The sequence below is a fragment of the Nothoprocta perdicaria genome, unplaced genomic scaffold, assembly GCF_003342845.1.
Source record: "Nothoprocta perdicaria isolate Ctin4 unplaced genomic scaffold, notPer1 scaffold_35, whole genome shotgun sequence".
Classification (NCBI taxonomy): domain Eukaryota; kingdom Metazoa; phylum Chordata; class Aves; order Tinamiformes; family Tinamidae; genus Nothoprocta; species Nothoprocta perdicaria.
This window is the reverse complement of record NW_020455588.1, coordinates 2,190,919-2,208,290: the sequence shown is the minus strand read 5'-3', so window position 1 is coordinate 2,208,290 and position 17,372 is coordinate 2,190,919. Positions and strand designations below refer to the sequence as shown.

Sequence of the window (17,372 nt, the reverse complement as noted above, 5' to 3'; positions counted from 1 at the left end):
CAGAACTTGATTTCTAAGTATTCAGTTCAAATTAAACCATTTTAATCCATTCAAGCTGGTATATTTTTACAAAACTAGATATTTTAGATTTTATAGTAATTTGTTAAATACCACTGTGACTAATTCAAAGATGCCTGTCTCAATCTTCAAAGCTACGTACTCACATATAAAAATCTGTATTTCTACAACAGCAGCAGGTTTAAGTAACATAGCAAAACTAGAGATTTAAATTCTGTAGCAACATGTCCTGAGAGTTTAATGTGGTAAATAATGTCTTCATTTTATTTTCTAGAAATCCCATGAAACCATATCTTAAAAAAGTAACAAAAAACCTTGAACATTTAGTAGCATCTCGATAAAAGCGATAAATAACATTACTATTAAAAACAAGTCGACACAAGCACTTTAAACATAAAACATTTGCCATGTGGTGCATTGATTGGACTAAATGTCGTATGATTCAGGAACATGAGGGAAAAGCTAAAATGAAAATGACTGAATGAATCAAGTGCATATAAGGGAGAACAGTTACTAAAGCAGCGCGATTTTAAACTTCAGAGTGCAACGAAACACATCTTCCAGCAAAACAAACTTGCCAGAATAAAAGGAATGTTCCACTAAATGGTGAGCAGGTGAAAAATACGGAGCGGCAAAGTAGTATGTGCACCCCCCAGCAACCCTCGCCTCAAGTAAATAAACAATCAAAAAGCCTTCCTAAAGTACTTGACCACCAAGAGGAAATAGAAGAATAGCTTTTTTGTAGGTGCTTTTTACAATATGTCCAAAACCAACCATCTTTGATGCTGCAAGAACTCCAAATTGCCATTTCTATAGCAAAAAACAACTTCCTATGCCTTTTAAGTGCTAAATCAGACAACACAACACGACAGTCCACAGTGCAAACAAGGTCTCTAGCAAACCGGCACATTGACAACCTAGGAGAGGCGAGGATGAGGGAAATTTTTCAAGATTAATTTAAAAGGAATCAACTTGACAGCAATGCAGTGCCTGGGAGGAGCTGCAACGTCTCCGTGAAGCTTACAGTCTTGCTTCAGCAGCTCAGTAATTGGAAGGTCTATGCTCAAGTACCACTTTCATCATGTTTATGGGAGGCAAGGAAAGCCCACGCCGCTGCTCAGCATTCTCCTTCTGACATGCCCCATCCATCAACACATACTCATACACAGGGAACTGTTTGTATGACAAGAAAGCCCCATTAGCAACTCTCTTCTGCTCGCCCATTAGCAAGGAGCTGAAGTTTCACGTGCTCCCAGAAGCAAAGTCTCCAGCCTCTAAGGGCAAAACATCCTCAATAACAGCTTTGGGCTAGAAACATTAAACTTGTCAATTTAAGAACAAGACCTCAGCTGGCTCCAGCAGAAAAGTAGGACGCTTGTTACAGCAGACTACCCGGCATATCACTGTAATTGGAAGTCATAAGGCACAATGACCTTGGTGCACTGATCCAGCCCATACACAGGTGCACTCAGTTCACACAGGAACACTTAACCTATTCTCAACTCCTTCACTCCATATATTACCATCTTTCCACGTCTCCCAGGTCTCAGGCAAGCTGAGAGCACATCACAAGTTACGGGCACTTTGTCCATCTCTTAAAAAGCAAAACGAGTTTGTTGCTCCCTTTTTTTCAGGGAAAAACCTCAGAACTCAATGACTTGCTCACATCTTTCCCAGCAAGCTAACTTCATGGAGCAAAGAGAAAAAATTGCATAGAAGTGAAAAGCAGATGAGCTTTTACATGTATATTTACCACCACAGTCAGTTCTTAAAAATTACAAGTGGTTTATTTATAAACAGAGGATGCTGGACAGTAAGGAGACAACCAAGGCGTAATGGCTTTGAGGACAGCAATTTATACTGAATATAAACTGTACAACTCCATTTATTAATCAGAATCATCTCACACTGCAGCAGGTGATTCAAAGCTAGCAGCATTCAAACTCAAAGCTTTTTACCAGAAAGCTCTTCTAATTTAAAGTAACAGTAGCTCAAGATGTACACAAACACTGGTTCTGCAAGTTTCATCTAAAAAAATACTATGAAAATGATGTAGAGAGGCATGTTAGCTACAATATACATGTTTCTGGAAGACAGAGAAAATCTGAGAAAAAAAAAAAAAAAAGAAAAAAAGGTAAGATTTCATTCCTTCCCAGTAAAAGGCATGACAGATACGATTCTAAAGAGCAACTCACTGCTCTAGCCTTAGCCTACACCTCAGTTTTCCTCATTTCACGATGAACCCAAAATTGGAGGAGTGTACGTAAGTATTTCTAATGGAAGGAGGACTCCAACATAATTCTTAATACAGAAAAACAGAAGTTCAGAGACTCCATGGCAGAAAAATAATTAAAAAGCCCCCTACAATTGATACTGAAAAAAACGCAACATCATTTATATATCTAGAAGGCTACCTGAAGATTACTGGATTAAAAATAAAAAAAAATAAAATAAAAAAGCCCTCAAAGAAAATAAAAAACACTTTCAAAACATTTCTTTAGTATATGCTGTATAAAACTCAGCTGCATACTATTTCCTTGCAAAGAGCTCATTAGCAATAAAGCTTTTAAACAAAATGGTATTTTTTAAATCCTACAGTTGAAAACAGGAGGCGGATGGGATCTTGCTCCACTCTCTCTTCGAAATTCATATGTCTCAATTCTGCCGACTGGGATGAGAGAAAACACATCTCGCAAGGAGACAGGAAAGTACAAGTTTACTACTGTCATTTAACATGAAGGGATTGTAAAGAAAAATATAGGTGAACTATGTAAACATACACATACAGACACACACAAAGATGGAATTAACATAGTTCTACAGAAGGTTAAAGAAAAAAAAAAGCACAATACATGACAGTTGGTTCAAACAGTCCAAGAACAAAAAATAACTGAAAATCTGATTCTGATACTGTTCTATTTTCAGTACTTACACAGCCAATTACTTCTTCAGTGCATGCAAAATGTGCTCGCTTCTGGACCTTATTGGCAAACACGATACTTTCAGGGTCCAATGCTCTTTCTGATGATTTTGTGACTAGATCATCAAAATCAAAGGTGGTCACAAAACGAGAAGTTTGTGTTTTTCAGGACTTCTGACAGATATTCAGAAAAGAGGGGAGTAGTGCGGCTTGGCTTAAGTGATCTTAGCTGGCAAGTTCTGCTAATCAAATGAATAACCAATGATGCAGTTTCATATTTGAAATCACACAGTTTAAGTGGTCCTCACTTTACTCTCATTCAAGCTACTGCCTTCTTCAGAATTTACACTGGCTGAAATTAAATCCATTTAATTCAAAAAGCTCTGTTTTTAATGGTAAACCCATTAAATATTTTAAGCCTGATCACATAATTGACCTGTGATAAGGTAAAACAGGTTTAAACTTGTGTATAAATCCACAAAAGGTTCACCTGTAGTGAAATGAATATTAAAAATAAAATCCAATCTTCAGATAAATAGGTATGTTTATTCTTGCCTAGGTGTATTTTTTTGCTATGTCTCAGAAATGGCCTTCTCAACTCAACTGTTTTAGACAGAAAGGCAGATTCTACAGTAGATATTTTGCCGTAATGTGGTACTTCTGGTTTTCGATCTGTCTCTTCAGAGAAGTTGGGAGACCTGTCCCCTGCAGTTTTTCCACAACAGCAGAAGAATATACCATAAAAATGTAAGTGATAGGCAATCCTAACGCCACATCATACAAAATTAGCGATGCACAACAGTTGATACTAGTGACATGGGGAGTAACAAGCAGGGGAAAAAGCAGACTCTTACCTAAATTAAGTGGCTGATACACATCTACTAACTGCAGGCTCTCTGCAATGAGTGAGTGAATTAAAAATCAGTAGTCAAGAGTAGACAAGTCAGTAGTCAGTCTAGCAGATGAACCAGCTTGGAGCAACTTCCCAGGGCAAATTTCAGCTGTTGCTCAGAGAGATCAATACAGCAACAATCATTACAATTTTACGATTAAAGATAAGAATCTCAAAAATGTCTAATGAATTCTGAATAAAAATTCCAGCATCACATTGGTGCTTCTGGAACTCCCATTTCAAAACGGTTGTTTTTGCCATTTGGGTTTTTTGCTTTTCTATGTGTAATATTAATACTCACTTGACAGATGAAAGTGCATACTATTAGAATGCTATTATTACTCTCAATATTTTTGTAAATTCTAGAGAACACTTCAAAATCAAAATCTGAAGCAAACCTGAAGCTTATTTATTTCCCCTCAAACTGGTGTACCTTGTGAGATCCATTAGTACTTAAGTACATTACTTAGTACTTAAGTACATTAGTACATTTGAAGTGTGATTTTGTTTCACAATAACTACTGTATCTACAAATGTGAAAAAACTACTTACATTTTTTTTCCTCATAAAAAAAAGCCCTACTTCTCAACCAGCACTCTGCGAAGAACAAACAGCCTGCATGGTAAGCTTTCCTTTTTTTCTGTCTCTGTCAGTATCTGAACACTGTTGAAAAATTAGAACACAACTCCAAAAGAAAGGGCATACGTTTCAAATATAAAATTACTTGACATCATTTATGTAGATGTTTGGTCTATAGATGAAAACAGTTTCAGAATACTCACACCCTGCCCATAAATGCTCCGAGAAGAAACAAAACTTACGTGAGATGTGCCCTGAGCTATCTAGACTCCCTAATAGTGCAAACAATGTTGCAGCGATGCCTGGTTTCACCTTGGCTTTTGCAAAAGTAACAGAGCAACAGTCCACAAATTCACCGAATGGCTGAAAAACCACAGCACTGGGTTCATTCACTACAGCCATTCTTGTAGCTTTGCTAAGTTCCTCTCCATCCATCGGATATTGAGTTGAATTGTATCAATTGCCTCTTTTACAGAACGCAGTTGAGAACTTTCCTCTGATCTTGACTCAAAAAATGTCTTCACCTGCACAACACAAAAATAAAGAAAAGAATTCTAATTGGTGCCAGTGTAGGCCACAAATGGTTTCAAAAGCAACGGCTAAAAGTGCATGCAGACAACAGTGAATCGTGCATGTGTCTGGCATTCCCCTAATGCAAGGGGACCACCTTTCCCAGAAACTGCAGCAAGAGCAAGATCACCTGAGTGAGAACATTAGGCTAAACCACAGACCATCACCGACTCCTGAACCCAAATGACCCTCAGAAGACAGGGCGGAGATTAGGGCATTGCTGAGGTACCAGATATTTAACTGATCCTCAACTGCCACGAAAAGTTCCTCGAGATTGCTGACAGTTAAAATAAAGTACAGCACTATTTACAGCCCTCCTTACAGTCCAGTACAGATTAGGGGTGGACCTGCTGGAGAGCAGCCCCATAGAGAGGGACCTGGGTGTCATGGTGGACGACAAGATGACCATGAGGCAGCAGTGTGCCCTGGTGGCCAAGAAGGCCAACGGGATCCTGGGGTGCATTAAGAAAAGCGTCTCCAGCAGGTCGAGGGAAGTGATCATCCCCCTCTACTCAGCCCTGGTGAGGCCACATCTGGAGACTGCGTCCTGTTCTGGGCTCCCCAGTCCAAGAGGGATGTGGAGCTGCTGGAGAGAGCCCAGCACAGGGCTACCAGGATGATCAGGGGCCTGGAACATCTGCCCTATGAGCAAAGGCTGAGGGAGCTGGGCCTGTTCAGCCTGGAGAAGAGGAGGCTGAGGGGGGACCTGATCAGTGTCTATAAATACCTCAAGGGAGGCAGTGAGGAGGAGGGGGCGGCCTCTTTTCAGTGGTGGCCAGCAACAGGACTAGAGGAAACGGCCACAAGCTGAGGCACCAAAAGTTCCACAGGAACTTGAGAAAACACTTTTTGACAGTGAGGGTGCCAGAGCCCTGGAACAGGCTGCCCAGGGAGGTTGTGGAGTCTCCTTCTTTGGAGATCTTTAAAACCCGCTTGGACGCAGCCCTGTGCCACGTGCTCTAGGTGACCCTGTGTGAGCAGGGGGGTTGGACTCGATGACCTCTGAGGTCCCTTCCAACCTTAAGTATTCTACGATTCTATGATTCCATCCGATTCCAGGGACGCAGAATGCATAGCTTGTTTACCAAATCTAGGGCCCAAACGCATTATCTCTATTATGGGAAAATGTTTTTGAGTGAACAGGAAACCAAAACAAATACACCCAACCACCAGTTCAACATGTAACCTTCAACAAGCTTGTCGGTATATTTTCCGCTTGGGAATAAAAGGATAGCCATAGTTGCACACTCTTGTGAAAAGGTCCTAAGGACAGCAAAAACAGTGTTTTCCTTATTCCCCAGTCAACTGGGATGCACATCACTGCCCCGAACAAGCAACACTTTCTGGTAGTTTATGCCACCTACCTCAAGTAGATGTGTCTTTGTTGAAAACTGACAAGTTGACCAACTAACAATATTCTGGATCGTGTATGAGCCTAGGTGAAACCTGAAACACAAACACAGAAGAAAACACCTAGGAACCACTCTAAGATGCAAGTTCAAAGATGTACACATTCTTATTCTCACATAAGATGAAAGAGATGCAGCTTTTTAAAGTCCAAGCCTGAAGACCCTTAATCCCTCTAAAAATGCTTTTTTAGAGCTGAAGACATGTCGATTTTTCAAATTTCTACCCCAGCTCCTAAAGTAAAGGGTCAAAGACATCCCATACAGAATATCAAAACCTGTATATGTGGTATGTATTCCAAAATTTTACAATTACCAAATCCACTCCCAGCTTCAATTTCAAGCAGGATAATTTTGTCATACTGGTTATTAAAAGCTTGCTAGAAGAGGAATTCTCATGCAGCTTTAAGCAATACAAAGCTATCCCAAATCAAAATTAAGACTCAGAATACACGCTTTCCAATGACTGCGAGCTTTTTGAAGACTTGCAGGCCAGCTCTCCTACTGGGGAGCCAGCAAGGTTGATAAGAAAAACATCATTTCTAATGCAAGCGGGATTTTCTTGTTGCTTGCGTTTGGAATTGCTACAAAAAGGAGAGCAGAAATGCATGCTGAGTGAACTCCATAGGTTTGCTTTTGAATACATTTGATCCACAGAAAACTTACATCCACCACAACTGTCTTTGAGACAGCATCCTTATAACAGGAATTCAAATCAAGATTTTCTAAAGCGAGTACAAGGCTCAAGCACCAAAGCCCCACTGCCTATTAAACTACTACAAAGTTTGTCTTTCAATTTCTTCCCGAATCATATTTAAAAACAGTCTTAAAAAAATCTTAATACAAGTCAAAATAAAGAAAAAAACAAACAGAAAAGCCAACTTACTTTCGTGTCAGCTTTTCCCAGTTCTCTTTAACGAAGTCCCAGGCCAACAAATATCCAGGCAAACTCTGACTAACAGTTGCTATGATATGTGAAAGCTCCTGTGTCCTGATGACATCGCCCTCAAGGCTGTTCTGCATTAACCTAAAAGACAACACTATGAAATGGGACAACAAACAAAAACTGAGCAAAACCACCACAGTCCATTCACAACTTCACACGTTTCTCCTGATATACCTGAACTAAAAGAGGACTGGGTAACAGACCAAATATCTAACTGCATTTGGCATCTGGTGCAGATTGATGCTCCAATTTATACTGATCACATTAATTTACCCTGAGCTTCCAAGTATGAGAATGCTCTTAGCTCTAAGTCAAGTATTTGAATTTTCACTGTTTTTTTGAAAAGATGCAGTAAACAAATCAAGAGAAGAAAGCTCGAACAAGAACCACACACCAGGACACTTCTGGTGAGATTTGGTCTTACAATGGGTATTTGGGCACAATACTAGGCCAAAATCTCATCCAAATAAATCCTATCTATTGTTCTGGCATAAAAACATACCAATTTCTGTAGACTCAATAGAACAATCTGCAACTGTATTACTACTCCAGCAAAGCAAAGCTTCCAATTGACTTCGATTTTGACTTTTTGAATTCTCTGTTACATAAGTCATTTGTAAAGGTAAGTGTCGGACTCTTGATGTTTATGGAAGCCTGAACAAATCATCTAGCTATATTTAACATTCAGAATTTTATTCTACAACAGCAAAGCCTACAATCTATGCTTTCAGAGAAGATTTAATATTTTAAATTTATATAATATATAACTTTTTGGCTGTTTCATACCACATGAGCTTTCTGACATCATCTGTGCTCGCCAAAGCTTCAATCATTTTGCTCTTCTCTGCTTCAGGAATTGAAGAGGAGTACATCTTTAAGAGGAAATCCCAGCCTTCATTAGTTTTGGCTCCAACCGCAAATATGGATTTCATAACATCACTAGGCAGACTACAGGGAAAAACAGGGAGTGTAGGGGGAAGAGATTAAAAAAAAAAAAAGGTGCAGAGAGGCAAAAAAATGCTTATCTTAGGAAGGAAGAAATCACAAAATAAGAGAAGTTAGAGATGTCTCTTGTTAGAGCAACTTAACTCTGTAATAATAAGTCTGCTGGACAGAAGAATTCATGCCATTCTAGTATTTTAACTCACTGGGAAAAAGCAAATTACATTAGTCACATAAAAGCACAGTAAATGGTACAAGAATTTGAATCATTTTCTGCAGCACAAAATCCACGTGAACCCAGAGCAGAGCGAGTTCTGCAAGATAAAAAGGTTAACTTTGATGCTGCTACTAAGTAATTCTCCTTGAGCACGCAGCTTAGGAAATGCAGATGGAAGCAATTTGGGGCTAGTCTTGCAGTCACATTCAATAAGAGTGCAGACAAAGTCTAAAACTCAGGTATAGCTTTCCCTCTCATCTTGAAACAGCAATTAGCTTTAGCTGAGGAACAGTAAATGACATGGAATCAAGCGTGCTGTCAATATGCAGATCTTTGTTCCAAGCATGGGAGGCAATGGGAAAATAGACAGATAGAAGTAGCACCAGGTGAGCTTTCGTGGTACCTTTTTGTGCCATTAGAACTCATCCACTCCTTGAACATGTCGGTGGCAGTCGCTCGGCAGTTTCTCAGATGGTGAGTGCAGGCGAAAGCCAGCAGTGCTGACCGCAGCTCTCGCTCAGACAGGGTCCCGTCATCAGTCCACGTTTGCTGATCAATTTTATTTCCAAGCAGACTTTCGATTCTATGCTAAAGGAGGAAAAATAAGATTAGCAAGCAACAAGATAAGAACCTAATTCTTCAATAGAGGTTTTCATATACTGAATAAGCAAAACAAAAAAAAAAAACAAAACAAAACAAAAAAAAAAACCAAGAAAAAAAAAAGTGTGGAAATTCAACTTAGCAGATTTACATCTTCTTATTCCAATTAATACACATAGTATCCTATTGCCAACATAAACATTGGACACCACATACACCTGAAAGATACGCCTGCTTGAACTACTGTAGTAGAAAGGTCATAGCAGTGAACTCAGCGTTACACACCGTCCGTATGATAGGCAGAAGAAAGGCAGAAAGTGTTTTTGGAGCAAATATATCTACTTGACCACACTTTGAGCTGCCAAGACTCACAGTCAGCTTACTACCTCAATTAAATGCAACTCCTATTTGCTTATAAATGCTTTTACTTTGAGCAAATCACTTAAATTTACTTTAAAGCAAACAAGCAAAAGAAACCTTCACCTACAGAGTGCCCAGGACTCATAGCTGCAGCTTTGTAGCTCACAAGGTATCCTGACAGCAACTTCATCTCACCCAAGGCCTGCTAATGTGGCTGCGAGCATGAGCTTTTCCTCAGGGGCTATGTTTAGACAATTTAAATTCAACCATAATAACCTAGTACACACTGCAAGCAAACCACAGCTTGCACTACAATTCACAGCAAATAACCTGTAGCTTCTTCGGTCTTTTCTTAAGTTGCCTTAAGCATTTATATTTCACCCTTAACCTAGAATACAAATATATCCACTATTTTATCTGGGCATTAAAAAAAAAAAAGAAAAAAAGAAAAAGATAAGAAAAAGACAAACACCTGCCACAAAAATAAAACAAAGCAAACAAAAATAGGTAAAATCTCTTTATTGATATTCTACATAATAAAGCAGTATTCATATTTTTAAACCTGTGGATGAATGTGGAATGGAGGCTTCAAAAGAACAAGATAGAACAAACCTACAAAGTTTATTTCATGGCTAAGTCTGCAGCACTGGATGTTAATCTATTTCCCCAACTGCAATATGACAACAACTATTTTCACACTAATTTCTCCAAAAAATGGCCAAGTGGGAGGTATACAAAGAAACCAGCTATACAAACTCCACCCACATCAATGGGTTTCTGAAATAACATAGAAAGGGCTATTTTTCTCCTGTTCTCTGTACTTGAAAATGTCATAGATTTTGATTACAACTGTGCTACATTGGCCTTTATAGTCACTGCAGTAAAAGCTGAGTCACCACTATGTTCCCTCTGCATTAAAGTTCCTAAAAAACACTGAACAAAAGCAAAAGTCAATCCAGAAGATTCAGCATTTCCATAAGAGACCACTACTACTTAACAAACAGGCAAGACTGGCAACCATTTAACACCCAAAGCCTTAAAACGATTACTGAACAATTTGTTCAACAAAAATATTGCTCCATAATAAATCGTAAATTCTTTCAAACATGAATTTATCACAAACTAAGACATACCATTACTCGCGCTGCCAGCTGTTGTTCACCCCTTTTGTCTAAGAGATTGTAAATAAGATTCATCTGAAACAAAGCTTGAGTGAGTGGTGCAGTGCAGTTCTCTTTCTCTAGGTAATCGATCAGCTCAAAGGCCTTTTCCAGAGACTCTTTTCCCAGCCTGTAAAGTTAACAAGCACAAACAGTTAAAGTGGTTCTGGAACAAGTATGTTGCAGATAGCAGAGATACCATCCATCTGATATAGGTTATAATATTCTCAATTACATCAAGAGAAGGATAGGTAGGTAAGTAGAGGGATTAACATAAGAAACAGTTTAGATGCAGACATTTCCACGTTTTTGTTTTGGTATGAAGATAGTAACAAAGGCCACTAATATGCCTTAATTAACAGTAACTTAAGATGACTCAAAATTTATACCACAAATTATTGATAGATAAGAGACGATCAGTGATTGAAGAGGCCTTCCAGAACATTCAGTCTTACCTGTGTTCTAGAGCCAATGTACAATACAAGAGTGAGCCAGTAATATTTTAGAGGCAAGCAGCTCACTTCTCTAAAATGGGACACTCACAGAGTGTAGAAGGGTATCACTACACAGATAAAGATACTGCCTTCAAGAAATACAGACAACCAAGTGTTCTTTGTGATGCAAAGAAATGGATGCTGCTGTTAAAGATCAGGAAGATAACACATAACACTGATACAGAACCATCAGTAAAGTAACTTTAAAATCACTTTTACTGAATAAGTAGCAATTTCTATAGGCTAAGGAAGACTGAAAACTGCTTCTGTGAAGTAGTCTTCTCCACAAACCATGTCTGATTTTGACTTTGAAAAAAAAAAAAAAATTAACACATTAATTATGCTTACCAGTATAGAAGTCTTACCCTGCAAGAGTGAAGATATTGTTGATCAGATTGGCTCTGTCTTTGGCACTCAGAGCAGTGTGATTTTTTTTCAGCAGATCAATCAGTGTTTTCCAGTCTTCACTGTAGTGTACCATGTAATAACCACTCATTTCCACATTGAATTTTATCCATTCCACCTCTTCGGGAAGTTCAATGACAGCTAATGGAGAAAGAACCACTTAGCAGCAGACATGAACATTCAGCATCTCTTCTTTCAGTTCCAAATCTCTAAAGACAACTGAGTCTGGATGGTCAAGAAATCCTTTTCCACCCACTATGGCAGCAGTCTCCCTTGCTATGAGGAAGAAAAGCTATGTTGGTCTACGGGAAGGGCCCAAAATTCTGGTTGTACCTCTCCCTCCATCCATCCTAGGTCTGACTGAATGAACAGCTCCTACTTGCACCTATTTACACCTTCTAAAATGCAACACAGAAATATGAACCAAACATACATGCCTTGGGGTCCCAGCATAGTGAACAATCACAGAAACGAAGGAAAGAGCAGTTTTAATTAGTGATGGCTGTATGGGGTAAATGGGCCTTGATCAAGATCAACATTTCAACAAGTCAAACTTCAGGCATCATGAGACAGTGAATGAAACGAGTAGCATTATGCTACTGGTAGATGGTGTGCCAGCTACTTTGTGTTCTACCAGTGAACCTATCACCAAAACCAGACAAACAGCAAACCTAGCTAATCAAACTGTGGAAATATGGAAGTATACTAAACAACTTAATTTTGTCACTGACTTTTAGCTGAAGATTGCATTGATTGCAATCTTCCTAGACTGCAATCTATCTAGTCGACCTAGATAGATTACTACAATTAAAGTTAAATTAGCAACACATGAACACCCTGGGACAAGTTTTTATATATAAACTGTATTAGCTTACTGTGAGTACTGACATGTCACACAGAAACTGGGATGACATTAAATAAATGAAAAGGCTATGCTCTACTTCCAGAGACAATTAAATGCAGGAAAAGGAGCTTTGAGATAAATTAAACAAAACCCTTCTTTTCACTTCATTGGATAACTACCATCAAAAAAAATGGAAATTGGTAGCTCCTACTACAATGCCACTAAGATTTAACAGGTATTCTATCAATCCCACCCACCCCAAACTGTCTCTTGTACACCTCTGCTAGTCTAATATTCTCCACACAAGTTCCTACAGGGAATGCCAAACTAACATGACAGACGAGACCACCAGCAGATTGTTTATAGGTCAAACAACACTAAAGAAATCAGGTTACTTACCTATCCATTCTAAGCAAGTCAAGAACTCATACAATTAAACAGTTCTGCTTTTCCATTCTGACAATCCCTAAAAAGTCTTTCTAAATCTTCAGCTCAAATGACATGGGCTGAGAATAATTTGAAGACTTTGTAAAATTAATGTCAAAATGATACAAAACAACATTATTTCACTTTGACAGTCATGCTTCCAAAGCCATTTTAGCAGGCTGGAAGTTTGTGAACTCAGCTAACCATTAAAAACCTCACGTTTAGCACTCAGCATTTGATTTTATATTTGTACAGCTTCACTTCAAACATCAGATATGCTTATGAATTAAACATAATTCAAATGCACTGAATAGCAAATTTAAGTGGAGAAAAAAGATACAGCAGATGTATGACAGTGAGCCAGACTATCTGCTTTAAAAAAATCACCAAAGACCTACTGATATAAGCGGGTCCAGTATAGAAGGCCAACATGATTTTAGCACAACACCAAACAATTAATTACATAACACATAAAAATTAATGGTTTGGGGGGAGGGAAAAGAAAAAAAAATCCTGTTTATGATTCCAACTGGACACTGCAGATAAACCACAGTTTATGTGAGAAAGATTTAAGAGTTTCGAGTTTTATAACAACATTCGCAAAAACTTAAACCTACTCCAGATTAAATGTATTCTTACACTACTAAATTAAATAAGTAGTATAGAGAGCAAGATGAACTGCTGCCATTTCAGTACATGGGCTGAGTACCTCTGCCCCGGCTGCTCTCCAAAGCACAGGCTTCCCAGTGCATGCAGTCTGTCACGTTCAAAGAGTACAGGCTCCTACGAGCGTTGGCCCTGGGTTTCTGTCCCACTTACTGCCAGTTGCTGGTACACAAGATGCTAAGGGCACTCAGCAGTCTCATGACATTTGATGACACCATCAACAGCACCTGCCTTATGTGTATATATATATGTACAGCCTAAAGCTGTCAAGCATACCACAGTAATTTAAGACGCATTGTTCTCAATTACAATCTCTGAAATTATTTTGGACTATATATGTCCTTGTTTTCATATACTAAATGTGTACTGAGAAAGGTAAGTAACCTATAGAAAGCAAGTTATTTTTGAGCCACATACCTGACTTTTGGTCCAGTAAATAGGCATTAGTACAATGGGTAAAGTTGCAGTTACTTGTCATGTAGGTGAGAGGAATATGCCACAGATAACTGCAAAGGGAAGAAAATGTTTGTTGACATATTTAATGATTGTCTTCTTACTTTTTATTCCTCATTAAGTCTGATTTAGCATTTTAGCAAGTGCAACAATCATTTTTTTTTAATTCCCATCATCTTTAGGGGATGGGAGAGTTTCCGAATACTTCTTTCTCAGTCTCAACACTCTAAGTAGGTTGTTGGAAGTCACAGCGGGAGGAAATCTCTGGCTGTTTTAGATATGCAACCAGACAAAACACCAGAGTGAGGCGAAAAGAACATCGGCTGAAGCTTTATGGGGTTTTCTTGTTTTATGGTTTATGTTGATTCAAGCACACAACTAAAGTTCCAAATCAAGCTAACATAAAGCAGAAGTGATTGATTCCATCAAGCTAGACTCAATCAAACTGTAAGCTGGAAGAGCAAATGCTAACTTGTCTATAAATGATAAGAATTTGACAAGTAAGAAACAAAAAGTGGGAGAGATCAATTAAATTATACATATGCATTCCAGTTTTGAGATGGACCTTGTCTGTGAAGGCCTCACACACTGTTCTTCAAGACATTTTCAAACACTCCCCATATGGCAACAACTAGAAACATAGTAATAATAATAAAGCTTAATAAGCCTTCTTTTCTTCCCTATCCTTTCAATTACACATTACTTTCATTTTTTTCTTTGTATTGTATAAAACAAATGTAAGACAAATCCCTGTAACTTCCAACATTTCAAAAGAGAAATTTATTTCAGCCTGATTCTGTAGGATGATGCAGAGGACTCGGTTCCCATTAATATTTCAGTTCCCATCAATATTTCAAACAGCTAAATAAACATTAATATCTCAAAGGATTCGAACTTACATACTTCAGTTTCCTACAAAACAGTTGAGTTTCATAATATTAAACAGATGCAGTGAATTCAGGTTCGCAATTATCATAACTGACTTGTCTTTGCTTCTTCAGCATTTACTTACCTACTTCCCTTTATTCTTGGTACAGTAGAGATAAGCCATCATACATTTAGCTATTACCATGTCAGAACGTTATTTTTAAAATGTTAAACCAAGAAAGCTTTGATTTTGCCTTCTATACTCTCCTCCAACAAGGCTCAAAGTACACACTTAATATTGATACAAAGAAGCAGAGGCTCTAAAATAGGTCATATACAATTCCTTTCATCACAGTATTTCCCACCACAACTCCCATTCAACTGATCCTCCTTTCAGTTTCCATAATCACACAATTTCCTGAAATTAAAAAAACCAAACAAACTCAAAAAGACAAAAAAAAAACCAACCAAACAAAAAACACTTTGAGAGATTTGTCTTTTGGTATTAAGAAAGCTGAACTGCTGGTCATCATGTCAAATTTAAAAGCATGAGGACAAGTTACGAGGCAAGCCCATTGCCCAGGTGGAAACAGGCAAGGACCATCAGTTATTTTTCAAGGCAGATATTAAATGCTTGTGTTTCTGTGATACATCCTCTTTATTACTGCCAACTTTCAAAAGAAAATACTGGAGCCCCTGAACACAAATGGGAGAGACATACAAATGTGCAGGTAGATTTTAACGAATACTAATAATAAGGTGGTAATAACCTTGCAGGTGACGTCCAATTTTCTGGCTCTGCACGATACAAAAACTGCTCTTGCTGGACTGAGATATTCCTTCCTCTTCGAACAACCGTCACTAAAGGAAATCCTTTATGCAGAGTCCATGTTTTCATTAGCTTTTTTACATCCAGTGTTCCATTGGTAATCTAAATATTAAAAAAAAAAAGTCACTCTCCATAAAAAGAAGGGGACAAATGTAGAACAAGCATTTTTAAATCTTCCCTCCTTAGCTCATCAGGTAAGTAGTAGAGGACTCAGCACCTGCAGGGACTCACTTGGACACTGTGTTTGTAAATCTGTTTCTTAAGTAGAAGGAATGTCGCCAAGCAGTGGATAGAGAAATGCAGAAACATCAGTGATGCTGAACTGGTATGTTGCAAAAAATAGAGCTGAGAGCATTAAAGAAGAGAAAGTCTTGTTAAATGCAGATTGTCTCCCCCCACTCCTTTCTCTGTTGATGCTACTTGGATGTTTCAGGTTAGAGGATATTATTTTATTATGAACATTAGAAACTTAATTGAAATCTAGATGTTCTACAAAAAAAAGCATCTGTCTGTTAAGTATGCTTTTGTATTAACTGCTTTTTTTTCATCCTGCTTACCAGCATCTATTTAGCTTAACCCCCAATCTCCTGTTCATCCTTTAGCAATTATTTGTATGACCACATGCGCACTGACGGGCCAGTACTCTATACCTTCTCTGCCTCACTGCCACTTTACTAGCAGAGATGCTCACCCAACCTTCGGAAGCACCTTTCACTTAGGTGAAGTTCACAGGACATATGGAAATTAACTTCTCATTCAAGTTACACACATTTTTGTGCCAACCGCCCTACGTCCTTCTCTAGTTGCTCTCGTCAGCATCTCGTAGCCCAGTCAACTGAATTCAAGTTCTCTGTCCAAGACTACACCACCACGTTCAGTTCACCTTCATGGTAAAGGTCTACAGTATTACATATAGAATGACACGCAAAAAGCTCTCCTAAACACACAGGACAGAAACCAAACCAAACAAAAAACACTCAACCTTAAATAGGGTTTTAAATTCCAGGGAAGCAATTCTCTTCAAACTTGAAAATTCACCAAAATGGGAAACTATACAATTAATGTCAATCATGCAAATCATAAAAATAATATTAAAGTGACCTATAAGAAATGTTAAAAGACCATGAAACTTATCTAGTCTGCTTGCCTGTTCTACTCCTCAGTCTTTCTGAATTAAAATTGAGCCACAAACACAGGCAGAAAGATTTTTTTCTAACCTACGGAGAGTCTAGCTCCAGATGAGTAATTTAGTGTTTATTGCCACTGAACTAGTTTCCTTCAAAAACAGAAAATTTTCCAAGTCAGCTAATCAATCTAATTCTATTAGAAATGATAGGCTTGTATTTTTACCATAGCAAAAAAAATTTTTTTTTTTTTACTTGATAGCACCTCACCTGGTAGATAGGGTAATGCATACCACTTCCATAAGGTTTTAGGGCACTCCTGAATGCAGTTCTAGAAGCTACAGGTGTCTACATCGCATCTCTATGATGGAACTCAGGAGCAGCACAAGCACAAACTGTGAAGTATCTACCTATAGTGTATTCTCTCTCACTTTCTTTACAAACAAGGAAATAAATCAAAATCCACAACACACGTAAAAAGCAAGCAGAGCATCAAGAATGGATACCTCATTCATGCTGTCCCACAAGTCATCGCTCTTGGTAGATCTATAGCTGTGATTATGCAGATAAATCTCAACGCCAGCTTGGAAAACATCCTTAGTGAGATATTGCTTCAACATCAACAGAAGTGAAGCTCCCTTGAGGAAAATTTAA

General features: G+C 38.3%; 1 protein-coding gene across 4 annotated transcripts in view; it reads right to left on the bottom strand.

The window, feature by feature from the left end:
- Positions 1–486: 486 nt before the first annotated feature.
- LNPEP (leucyl and cystinyl aminopeptidase) overlaps positions 487–17,372 on the bottom strand; it is a 56,222-nt gene continuing 39,336 nt past the window's right edge. For 3 of the 4 annotated variants that reach the window (XM_026044121.1, XM_026044120.1, XM_026044123.1), the window contains 10 exons: positions 17,225–17,356; positions 15,536–15,696; positions 13,863–13,951; positions 11,470–11,650; positions 10,584–10,740; positions 8,894–9,078; positions 8,118–8,279; positions 7,272–7,412; positions 6,344–6,425; positions 487–4,933 (listed from right to left, as the gene is read on the bottom strand). In XM_026044121.1, coding sequence (XP_025899906.1) covers positions 4,802–4,933; positions 6,344–6,425; positions 7,272–7,412; positions 8,118–8,279; positions 8,894–9,078; positions 10,584–10,740; positions 11,470–11,650; positions 13,863–13,951; positions 15,536–15,696; positions 17,225–17,356 — 1,422 coding nt within the window. In that variant the 3' untranslated portion in view covers positions 487–4,801. Of the gene's footprint in view, positions 4,934–6,165; positions 6,243–6,343; positions 6,426–7,271; positions 7,413–8,117; positions 8,280–8,893; positions 9,079–10,583; positions 10,741–11,469; positions 11,651–13,862; positions 13,952–15,535; positions 15,697–17,224; positions 17,357–17,372 lie in introns of all 4 variants that reach the window. The other variant, XM_026044122.1, reaches the window with a different exon arrangement.